At 44.5% G+C, this 11,510-nt stretch overlaps 2 protein-coding genes across 2 annotated transcripts; one reads left to right on the forward strand and one right to left on the reverse strand.

The window, feature by feature from the left end:
- Positions 1-371: 371 nt before the first annotated feature.
- On the reverse strand, positions 372-5,194 carry zc3hc1 (zinc finger, C3HC-type containing 1). The gene is made up of 10 exons (XM_062482608.1): positions 4,874-5,194; positions 4,161-4,262; positions 3,816-3,967; positions 3,620-3,703; positions 3,342-3,469; positions 2,990-3,129; positions 2,424-2,688; positions 2,077-2,265; positions 1,613-1,825; positions 372-1,380 (listed from the first exon to the last, which is right to left on the reverse strand). The coding sequence occupies exons 1-10, from the start codon at positions 5,005-5,007 to the stop codon at positions 1,309-1,311; spliced, it is 1,479 nt and encodes a 492-aa protein (XP_062338592.1). The 5' UTR covers positions 5,008-5,194; the 3' UTR covers positions 372-1,308.
- A 701-nt stretch (positions 5,195-5,895) lies between these two features.
- Positions 5,896-11,350, forward strand: klhdc10 (kelch domain containing 10). The gene is made up of 9 exons (XM_062483175.1): positions 5,896-6,148; positions 8,164-8,385; positions 8,598-8,752; positions 9,018-9,166; positions 9,658-9,742; positions 9,846-9,912; positions 10,004-10,051; positions 10,196-10,335; positions 10,710-11,350. Exons 1-9 carry the CDS (start codon positions 6,058-6,060, stop codon positions 10,917-10,919), a joined length of 1,167 nt encoding a protein of 388 aa, XP_062339159.1. The 5' UTR covers positions 5,896-6,057; the 3' UTR covers positions 10,920-11,350.
- The last annotated feature ends 160 nt before the right edge of the window (positions 11,351-11,510 follow it).

The raw sequence follows: 11,510 nt of genomic DNA on the forward strand, positions 1-11,510 counted from the left end.
GTCGCAAGGTCCACACTGCAGAGGCAAAAGACAGTCCCAAAGGCAACTAAAGTAGGCCCAACCTCAATCATCTTCTGCTCTACTTTTGGGAGGTCCATAAAGTGAGCACAGCCTTATTTTAAATTCCTCACAGGTTGTCATTACAATACCAATGTTTTACTTAACACTGGGCAGCGCAGTGGTCCCTGTTCCAGGATCATCATTAACAAAATACGTTTGTTTAGGATACAAAAGACCGCTGTAGAAAGATACTTCTGGCTTTGTGAGGTCACCCGGTCCAACAATTTGATGTTTCAGAATGGGAATAGTGCCTTTCAGCGCATGCATAATCCACCTGCAGCAGTTGGAATAAGAACAATAAAAGTCTAGGATAGAATGCTATAGAAAGAAAATTTTATTAAAACCCCTTAGGAAATCCTTAAGAGTGAAAGCGCATGCACAGTAGAAGGGACTGCATTGGCGATGAGTTCATAGAAAGGCCAATGGAACAACAAATTGGGTTAATCCCAAAACATTCTTAAGATTTCTATGGCACATTATTTGTTCTACCTAGCAGGACATCTATAATGAAAAGAAACCACACTATCCCACCTGAAGCACTTCAGAAATGCAAACAGCATGAAAACTTTTTGTTTGTCATTACTGGCACCAGTTTGCTGGAAGCAGTTTAAAAACGGATTTCGGCAAAATTGCTTTGCAACACAAATTCATATACATTTGGTTTTAAATCCCTAGATACAAATGAAAAAGACACAAAAAACTTCTTCACAGCTTTAGGTTAATTTTAAGTAGAGTCTCACATTTCTCTGTGACCTTTCCACAATCTGAAGATAACACAACTGTTTTTCCAGAGTTTAACCATTTGGCTCATTCCCACAAGGATATTTCAGACTCCTCATCCCTTCCATAGAACCACCACGGTCAGGGGTGTTGCAAGATGGGATAAGTAGTCTTCCAGGAGAGTACACAGTGGCCTGAGATCAGTTGGAATTCATGTCCCACTTTCTCTTGATAATGCCCCTCCATATTCATGCATGTTGTGTGCATGTCATTATCTATGAAGGTATCTTGCCTTCCAAACCCAATAGGGCAACATTTATTTCACTGTTCATGGGTGGGTGTCCTAAATAGAGCTTCGATACAAACAATTTCCTTTAGTTGCAACCCTCCCTCAGACGGTAAACAAAGATGGGAGACGTAACGTTGAAGTGACACTTGTCAGTGCTACATGGACACGTACCACCAGGAACTAAATCAACATTTTCCTGCGATTCTGTCTCTGGGTTGAAGCTAGGGGAAGAGAACCCCTTATTGAGATGGGGAGGATATCTGCCACTGACGAAATATAGCGAACACCCTTTTTGACTTGTCGTGAGGACCCTGGAGGGAAAAAACAGTTGAAGATTAGACACAGCAAAACACACAGCTGCAATTGACAAGCAATAGCTCAGTATCAGATTAAAGCCATTTCAGCAGTGAAACTAATATGAGTGGACACAATGTCAAGCATGTTTAAAAACACTCATCCTTATTTGGCAAACACAATACTTCGTAGTTCAACTGCAGTAAAGCAGACATGGAATTGTCTATGATCCCTGCGTTTTGGGCTCACCTGGGATGGACTTCTTCCTGTGACGTCCGACGTCTTCTTCATGGGCAGGAGTAGGCTGAGAGCAGCCTTCCAGCCCGGCTGGTTCTCCTCCGCGTCTCCGTCTAGGAGGGTAATGTCCTCAGGCTTGGTGTTCTCCTTCCCTGTGTTCACCCAGGGGCACCAGTCTCTGTGCTGGGCCAGTGGGTCAAATATATTCCTATGCAGGGGCCCTTCCTGGAACAAGAGAACATCAAAAAGGAGACTTTAGCTACTAGTATGACGCACGCTTTAACCACCGAGTTGGCCGGTACAACAAGTCAACAACCACAAGTACAGTCAGAAGGACATCCTCTATAACATACATATAACTTGTGCGTGAACAGAAAATACGTTATTTTAAAACAGAATATCTAGATAAAAGTATGGTTGGAATGACATCCTTTAAAACGTAAACCAAACGTGTGTGAACTGGACTGGTCTCTTACAGGGCCACCGGCTGAAGAAAGGCGCAGGCGTTTTGGGTGGTGTTGGGGGCTGCCAGGGCCCTCTCCCTGCCCTCTGCCTCGGGCAGAAGGCTTCTTTCCACGGGCCAACGGGCTTGGCAACTCTTCACTCGGACTGGGGGAATCTCTGCTCCGTGTGCGGACCACCATGGGGGCTGGACTACCCTCTGTCTGTTTGCAACAAACACATCCAGCACGTGTATGGTACGTGGCCACGGTGCGTCTACAAAGTTGAGATGTTCAGGGGCTTCACACGAGTGGAACTGACCCTGGAATTACCAATATGCGACCTCACTCCAGCCAGTCTACCTCCGAGTGACGAAGCCTACCTGATCAGAGCGAGTCGAGTCCTGACTCCTCAGCTTCATACGGCTGGGGGTGGAGGATGGGGAGGGTGAGGTGGGAGTCCCCCTATCCCCACGGGTGTCCTGGACATGGGTCGGGGTGGGGGACTGCACCCGGGTGGGGGTGCTAGGGACGGAGCTGTCGCCTCCACCCGCTGACCCCTCCATCTGGTGGAAGTTCCACAGGCCCACTTTGCGCATGCAGTAGGAGCACACAAGCATGGGGAGACTCATGGCATGCAGAGTCGGGCTACAGAAACCAAAACAGGAAATCATATTACATTTAGTCATTTACATTGTCATTTAGCAGACGCTCTTATCCAGAGCGACTTACAGTAAGTACAGGGACATTCCCCCCGAGGCAAGTAGGGTGAAGTGCCTTGCCCAAGGACACAACGTCATTTTGCACGGCCGGGAATCGAACCAACAACCTTCTGATTAATAGCCCGACTCCCTAACCACTCAGCCATCTGACCCCCCCATATAATGGCGATCACACACACTGTATGAAAAGATGGGTGAGATGTGTTAAGCTTTTGTGGTTTTCTAACCTAGCAGCCCAGCCACACAGAGAAACGATGCAGGCAGCGACTTGGACAGCCAAAGTTTCAGATGTTGGCGTTCTGCCAAGCTTCTTCTGTTCCTCTTCGATCAGCTGCAGAAGCACACTGACGATATCCTCTGTCAAAGACTTTTAAAGGAGACAAAAGTCAGTGTAAATGCATCACTTACTGCTAATCAAGAATCCGGCCATAGCCAGATCAAACCCCCATCAAACCTGACAGTGAACCAGGGTATTGAACTTATTCTTACTACTTGTAACTTTATTTTTATTTTTTAAATACCACCCTCCCCATTTCATAATGTATTCCATCAGGTTATGGCAAAATGGCCATCACTTACCATGTTTTTGAGTTGCTCAGGGCTCATGGCAGGCAGCTGCTGTTCCAGGATACAAGCACTCTGGAAACGCTCCAGGAAGGCACTGAGAAGAACCGAGGGCTCATTTGCCGGAACCAGCCAGAACCGGTCTGAATCATTAGGACAACCCCATTACTCTCCTCAGACAGTGACTCACTTAGGTAACATCAGTTCTCAGATAACGACCACATACCAGTTTAATATCCAAGGCAGTACATAAAAATAAATTAAAAGTGTGAGAGGAAAGTCTGTGCTATTACCTGGGCATGGGAAGTCTGGCCAAGGACAAAACTTTTCATGCTGTGTCTGCAGTTGCCTGGATACCTCTGCAATACGTGATTCATCTATGGAGAGGAAAAGGGGTTTATCTACACTGTTCCAGACAACTATTGAGACTTGGTTTGCACAGAATTCATGACAGTAATAAAAATGAAGTAAAAAAACTCACAAACTCACATTTCAAGAAGTCAAGTGTTGGTTGCAGCGAGGCACAAAGAAATGCTTGGCAACTGGAGCATTTAAGCATATCACAACCGACGTTGATCCAGCCATAGCTCGCACACCTCAGTGGAGAAAGGCATTGAGGTTTCCCCGCCCATTTCAAACAGTGCTCACGCTAAGGAATTGTTTTCAACAAAACGATTCAGTTTAATGTCAAACTTGACAAAGCAACGATTTGTATGTTAATTAATCAGGTAACATAAAATCAAAAGAAAAAAACTCTAAATTGTGTGCAACTGGACACTTGTAGGTCTTAATAAGTGTTATCCGATCTAGTCCCTAAAATAATCAAAGGATATTGAATATGACTCCACTCTGGTGAAAAAAGCATCTTTGTTGGTCGCTTCGAAAGGAACTTTGGGTATGTCGTTTGATTCCACAGCCTTCAAGTTCCCCTTCACTCTAAATTATAAAAACAGATAAGACAAAGATGTAACTGCGTCATTAATAAGAGTTACGATATCTGAAATACGTAAAAAATGATCTGTATCTGTACATCGTGTCCCACTTTTTCCTTGTGTCATGATACCATGGAATATGCGCCCACATGTGGACACATGTGAGATCAAGAAAAACGTTGAATTGTAGAGAAGTCAAACTGTATTTAAACTACACGCTTATTACAGACCTGGTTGGTATTGTAAGGTAATGGTGGTAGCTAGCATTAGGTGCACATTCAGTTGTTATTCTGGTGTCCAGCCTACAATAATGTGCTGTGTAGATTACGTAACATACATGTGCGATAACCTTTCAAAATAGATTGTGATCAGAATAACAAAACGCCAATACATTTACCAATAATTTATCACGTTTTATATTGTTACTTATTCATGCTTGTACTGTAAACTAACAGTCAACCGTTCGTGGAAACTGCTCTGCTTGTAATCAAAAAGTGCAAGTCCACTCGCAGGGTTAGGCTAGCAAGCTCGCAAACCAAGTACTGTAGAGTAAACTGCCGCTCGCTCGCTTTTTTGATCAAAGTAACCGCATGAGCGCGTTTAAGAAAAACATACCCATTTGATCGGTTTTCTTCTGACACCACACCTTCGTTGAGAAGTTCACGCACTTTCTCTGGAGATGCAAAAACAGACTTGCATTGTTTATTGGAATTGTCAAGACGATTTCCACGACTACCGAGAGTCGCCATGATTGGTTCCGAATTCAAGATGTTCCCCCGCTAAAAAGCACTAATATTCTGGCTAGTTCCGTTCCGCTCAGCATGCACAGTGACGATTAACGATGCCCAGTTACTTCCAATGCTTTTTTAAACAGATACCCCGGGTCAAATTATGTAATTTTAAAACTACAAATAAAACTACATTGTGGAGTCGACCACCCAGGAGACCAAGGGGAAGGTGATGATAGTGGGGGCCACTATGGAGGGAGCGCAGACCTTTTTTTTACCGGTATTATTATGCCAGACAGGTAATGTTATTCCAAATGACCACACCTAAGCAATCAGCATGCGTCCCTTTGCCCTCTTCGTAAAACCCGGAGGTTTTAAGGCGTTGATCAAATATTTAAAGGAGCATGTTAATGCATCTAAATGTATGACTACGATAATTTATTTAGCAACCACTTTTAATAGGGTCTACTCTGTACACATGAGTGTTCACTGCCTTGAAGGTATTCAAGTTTCAGCTGTAACAGGTGGTGTCCGTGAAGAATAGTCAACGTCAACTGGCAATTATGAAGTCGATGTGTCCCAGGTGCTAAATTTGACCATTAATAAAATGCTCAATTGGGGTCCCTCAAAACAGCTGATTCAAAAAGTATGCTAGACTTATGCTAGACTGATCGGCTACTCCTGTGTTGAAATAAAGTTTTATATAGTACACAACCAAAACATACACATATTCAGCAGCTCAGCAGGAGAAATATGGAAGCAAAAAAAGAGTGAAATTAAATATTTATGTTCCCAAACGCATAGAACCATGTTCAAAAACCTTGGCTCCAAATGTGAGCACTTTTAGCTGATGCACCCCGCCCCGCCCCATAACTTTCACGGATGCAACGCGCATCTAACAAGGAGCTCTCTGATTGGCCAGTGACGCACAGGCTAGCCAGCAGTGTGTTTGTGAATGGCCTTCCCTGACCAAGATGTGATGTTATGATTTGTAATGTAATGTTTTATCAGCTCCTTAAATGATTTAATCACCGTTTTATGTAACATATTCGACTGACTTGAATCGGGGAAATGATGTCGTCCGCTGAAGGTGCTCGCAATTCGGACCAGCTGAATAAATTCGAGAAACTGTCAGGGAGGCCTCCCCTAGGACTAGCAGCAGGTCAGTCAAAAACATTTGACATATTCTAGGCTAGCTGCGCTAGCATGCTAACGTGTCTTTAGACAAGCTTGCTAGTTCACTACATTAAATGTTCTTAACTAGTTTGAACAGTAAGGTCTTCCTGATCACCGATTAAGCAACGAGCAAATGTCAATGTTAGCTACACTAGCTAGCTCTATCTCATCTGGTTTTTATTAACGCTGATTTGCAAGGAATGCAAGAACAACTAGATATTGAAAACGCATAACTACTGTAGCCATGTAAACTAGTTTAGCTTGCTAACGCTATAGCACCTACCCCTCTCCAGTTCTTTCAATAGAAAATCTAGACAGGCGTTAGCAATAGGCTAGACTGCTATTCGTTTTCTGGCTATTTTTTCGTAAGCTTCTCTTCTAATGCTGTCCAACAGCTAGCCTCTAGCTAGCCAGAGTCATTTGCTAAGTAAGGTATGTTGATGTGATATTTGGAACGTATTTAGCTAGCAGTGGGACCCTAGTGCAACACAAGAGAATGTTCATTAAAATGACATGCTGCTACTAATATATATTTTTCCAAGTTTTTATAAGTCGTACTAGTAAGGATCCCAATGACCATCAACACATACCACACTACCTGAACCAGTAGCAGTAATGTCCATGGCTGTCATAAGGGTTCCTATATTCATATAGGTATGGATTCCCTTAATATCCATATGATGCTCTTACATAATGGTAGACATGTCTGAAAGGAATGGACAAATGTTCAGCTAATTATATCCTTGGTATAGGCCTAGTAGCTTGCTTTTAATTTTTAAGAGCCATGCAATTGTCTACTGATGAGGTTGTGTTTGTATCTTACTTGAAGAACATTGCATGAACAACTGCAACTGGAATATCAGGTACTTTGCTATAATCCTTTTCACACACGTACCACAGCAACTAAATAATGACTTTTGTTTGTGCCGCTTAATTTAGCTGCTTTCCTGCTAAGTTCCTCGTCAAGTAATACTAGCATTCCCAAGCTAAAGCAGTGTCAATCTGTAGTGTTGAAGTGACATCAGCACGACGGCAGTTTAGTATAGCAGTAGACCGCCATAGCAGTTGGTAACTATAGTACCATACCACTAGTTCCCTTTTGTGTGAGAGACTGATGGAGATGCAGAATAATAACGAATATTATATCCTAGTTCTGTTGGATGAGGATCCTCTGCCCATGCTTGGACAAGACTACAAATTCTGTTGACACTGCGATTGATACATAATTGATTCTGGTTGTAATTCAAGGTTTACCACTTCAGGAATTAGATTTAGCCTAACAGAAGCACATATCAAGAGTGGAGACATTTGTGTGTAGTAGGCCTTTCAGACTCGCATTGTGTCCCTAACTTAGAGGACGAATCCAGGCTGTCTATCGGTCAGAAAAAAAAGGAAAATGTGGTGATGGTTTGGGCCTAGCTGAACATAAGTGTATGAGGAATACAGCAAACAGTGGCTGTGTGATTAGGGAGTAGATATGGGACCCCAGCCAGACCTATAAGCTGGCTTTTAAGTTCTCGTTTAATTAGGCTAATGTGTTGTGGTTTGCACAGGGTGGGGAAAGATGATGAGGGCACGTTGACCTAACCATAGGTTAATCAGAGAGTTCAGCCCATCTCTCTTATCTCTTCTGACAGATGCCCAGTTTGACAGCCAGCAAAAAGCTGTTTAGATGATAACTTTCATTCTTGTCTCGTGTGTGTGTGTGTGTGTAGCAAAAGCATATCTGTGGCTTGACAAGGACATACTGCTGGCTTTGTGGAGCCCTCTTTCCCTCCTCTGTCTGAAATAACTTTTGTTTTCGAATACATTTATCTCTTATCTGTCTAAAGTTTTATTTCATTAGAGCTCAGTGGTCACATTTATATTACCCACCATCACTAAGTTGTTGCGAGCTTGTTGGGAAAACACTATGTGCCTCGTGTTGTACAGGTGTTTAGTGTACTTCTACTAAATTCTCCCACCCTGTTTCCCCCCTCTACACCACACACACACACACAGGCCATCGCACACCTCCGGCGCGGAGCGGCCACCGCTGTGTAGCGGACAACACTAACCTGTACGTGTTCGGAGGCTACAACCCTAATTACGACGAGTCGGGGGGCTCGGAGAACGAGGACTACCCGCTGTTCAGAGAGCTGTGGAGGTACCACTTTGCCACAGGCACTTGGCATCAGGTGCGCACAGAGGGCTACATGCCCACGGAGCTGGCCTCCATGTCAGGTGAGCCTACCCGAGGTGGCGCTGCCAGGCCAGGGAAGGGCACCCGGGGTTGGAGGTTTCAGGTCCCAACTATGGGGGTAACTGACTGTCGGTTCTGTGCCACGGATGGTTACGATGAGCCATCCATGCTGTGTTGATTTTGTGTAAGGAACTGCATGTTGGTTTCTCTGTAACTCTTGAGTGCTGTGTTGCTGTTTATCTCCCCCTCTTAGCTGTTTTACATGGAAACAATTTGTTGGTGTTTGGCGGTACGGGGATTCCTTTCGGGGAAAGCAACGGGAACGACGTCCATGTGTGCAACGTTAAATATAAACGGTGGTCGCTGCTCAACTGTCGAGGAAAGAAGCCCAACAGAATCTATGGACAGGTGCTGAACCTAAACCAAATCAGATTAGACTTTCTTAACTGACGTTTTCGTACCTTTGGTGTTCTGGCTGGTTCACAAGCTCACATTTTTAGACAACAAAGGCACTATACATACCCTCAATATTTGTATGTAATATAAGGCACTGGATAAACCATAAATAATATGTATTTTGTATGGAAGAGTATTGCGAAAGGATTCTTTGATTGTCCAGACTATCTTTTTGGCAGTTAAACTTGAATTCTACGTTGTGGTTCTCTCCGCCCAGGCGATGGCCATCATAAACGGCTTCCTGTATGTGTTTGGAGGGACGACAGGCTACATATACAGCACAGACCTGCACAGGCTGGATCTGACCACCCGAGAGTGGATCCACCTCAAACCTAACAACCCCTCGCACGACCTGCCTGAAGAGAGGTAGGCTGGGGCACTGGGACTCAGACGGGAATCTTTCTGTTAGTTTGTTCAGGCAAATATGACTCTGAGGCAGTGTAACTGCCACTGAAGGACTGGATCCCTCACTGAACCGCTCCTCCTCAAGGTGTCCTCCATTCTTTTTCCTATCCGAGTTCTCCTGGGAGTCTACCCTTGTCTTCCTTGAGGGTTTAGATTAGTTTAGGCCAGAGTTCTCCAATCCTGGTCCTCGAGGGCCGCTGTCCTGCATGTTTTAGATGTTTCCCTGAATCAGGTGTGCTGGAGCAGGGAAACATCTAAAACATGCTGGACAGCAGCCATCGAGGACCAGGATTGGAGAACCCTTGTTTAGGCTGCACACTTTTTTTTGGTTTGTTTGTTTTTTGAACATAAGGTAACGTAAGGTAAAGCTGGCAACATTAAACAGGTTAGAGTGCTTGTTTTGCCAAGATGGCTACAGAGGAGAGGGTAAGCAGTACTCGTTTCTGTGACAGGTACAGGCACGAAATCGCGCATGACGGACAGAGGATCTACATCTTGGGAGGTGGAACTTCCTGGATGTCCTACCCTCTCAACAAGGTGCACTTACCAATCATCTGAGTCTTTGCTTGTCACATGGTGCACAAAATCATTTAGGTGTAGCAAGCCATAACAACTTATGTTTCCTTCTTTCTGTGGTCAGATACATGCTTACAACCTGGAGACTAATTCCTGGGAGGAGATCAGAACTAACCCTCATGATAAAATAGGTCTGTAGAAGTTGTTGTATGGAAAACGTATATGCAAGGCCAGCTTATTCGAGCCAACTGCTCATAGAATGTGCTTACTTTATTTTCACAGGATACCCTGCTCCTAGGAGATGTCATAGCTGTGTGCAGATTAGGAATGGTGAGGGTCCTCAAAATGCCTTTCCTTCTAGAACATTTTGAACTTATCTTAATATCAGGTTTAGTAGGTAGTATCAGGTTTCATATGTTGTATAATTTACGTGTTTTGTGACTCTGTCTCTCTCCCTTTCTCTCCCTCTCTCAGACGTGTTTATCTGCGGGGGTTACAATGGAGAGGTGATCCTGTCCGACCTCTGGAAGATCAACCTGCAGACGTTCCAGTGGAGCAGACTTTCAGCCACCATGCCCGAGCCGGCCTACTTCCACTGTGCTGCTGTCACACCGGTAAGCAGGCTGCTTCTCCACACAGGAACCCTGTGGAATGAGTAGTGCTGCAGTGCTACTCATTCATGGTGTACTTTCAGTTTAGTAACTCGAAACGATAGTGGAAAATCAGTTGTGGAAACATGGGGTTGGTGGATGAAGGATCTGAGGTTTGCCTCAGCTGTCAGCATCATCCTACACTTCCATCAGTCGTACCAACTGTTTCTCTTGTTCCCCCGTATGAAGCTCTCTCTGCCAGCTTGCCACTTCGGTGAGCTTCATGTCCTGATATCCCACACCGCCAAAACAAGGCTGGGAGAGACATTGAAAATCAATGACCGCAGATTGTCTCCTTTTCTTTTGTATTTCACTCACGTTGTGTCCTTCATGTCCAGGCTGGCTGCATGTACATCCACGGCGGTGTGGTCAACATCCGCGAGAACAAGAGGACTGGTTCCCTGTTTAAGATCTGGCTGGCTGTTCCTAGCCTACTGGAGCTGTGCTGGGAGACCCTGCTGAAAGCCTTCCCTCACCTCCCCCAGCTGCCTGCCCAGGAGCTGGGGGACCTGGGCCTCACACAGGAACTCATCGAGCGCTTGAAATAGGACGAATGCGAGGACGGAGGGATTGACTAATGTGTGGATGGATGGATGGAATAGAGGATAGAGTACACCCCCCAATGACGGAAAGCACAGGATTTGGTTTGAGATGTTTGTCTTCGTCGCAAAAGAGGGGTCTTTCCCTCCTTATCGCCTACGTAGCCCGCCTTAAAACCAAAAACAATGGGATGCCTTTTTACGTTTCTTTTTTTGTTACATTTGCACTTCTGATGATTTGAAGAAAAAAAAAACTAAAAAACACGAACGAACGAAAAGTGGAATGTTTGTCTGAACTACAGCTCTTTGTCAGCGGACTTCCCCTGGTGGTCAACTGGTTTAGACGCTCTTGTTCTGTTTTATCAGCCTTCGCCACTTGAACAAGAATGCAGATTCGAAGAAGAGACGCATGTTTATTTATTTAAAAGACTAAAAGAAAATCTTTGTGTTTTCATCAAACGACAACGTTTGCATTTCTCCGAGATACATGTTTGGATGGGTAAACACAGTCACTAGATTAAATTAAATGCTACCAGACATTTGGCATGGTTTTATGAATGTGAAAAAAGGAGCCGTTAGCGGTGACACTACACTCGTCAG

The sequence above is a fragment of the Osmerus eperlanus genome, chromosome 17 (assembly GCF_963692335.1).
Source record: "Osmerus eperlanus chromosome 17, fOsmEpe2.1, whole genome shotgun sequence".
Taxonomy (NCBI): domain Eukaryota; kingdom Metazoa; phylum Chordata; class Actinopteri; order Osmeriformes; family Osmeridae; genus Osmerus; species Osmerus eperlanus.

Excerpts from the sequence above, each read along its gene's own strand:
- klhdc10 (XM_062483175.1), top strand. The coding sequence starts at position 6,058 with ATGATGTCGTCCGCTGAAGGTGCTCGCAATTCGGACCAGCTGAATAAA. Across the intron at positions 6,149-8,163 it reads TCCCCTAGGACTAGCAGCAG|GCCATCGCACACCTCCGGCG; the intron begins GTCAGTCAAAAA and ends ACACACACACAG. Across the intron at positions 9,167-9,657 it reads CACGACCTGCCTGAAGAGAG|GTACAGGCACGAAATCGCGC; the intron begins GTAGGCTGGGGC and ends TTTCTGTGACAG.
- zc3hc1 (XM_062482608.1), bottom strand. The coding sequence starts at position 5,007 with ATGGCGACTCTCGGTAGTCGTGGAAATCGTCTTGACAATTCCAATAAA. Across the intron at positions 3,130-3,341 it reads CTGAGCAACTCAAAAACATG|TCTTTGACAGAGGATATCGT; the intron begins GTAAGTGATGGC and ends CTCCTTTAAAAG. Across the intron at positions 1,381-1,612 it reads CAGGAAGAAGTCCATCCCAG|GGTCCTCACGACAAGTCAAA; the intron begins GTGAGCCCAAAA and ends TTTTCCCTCCAG.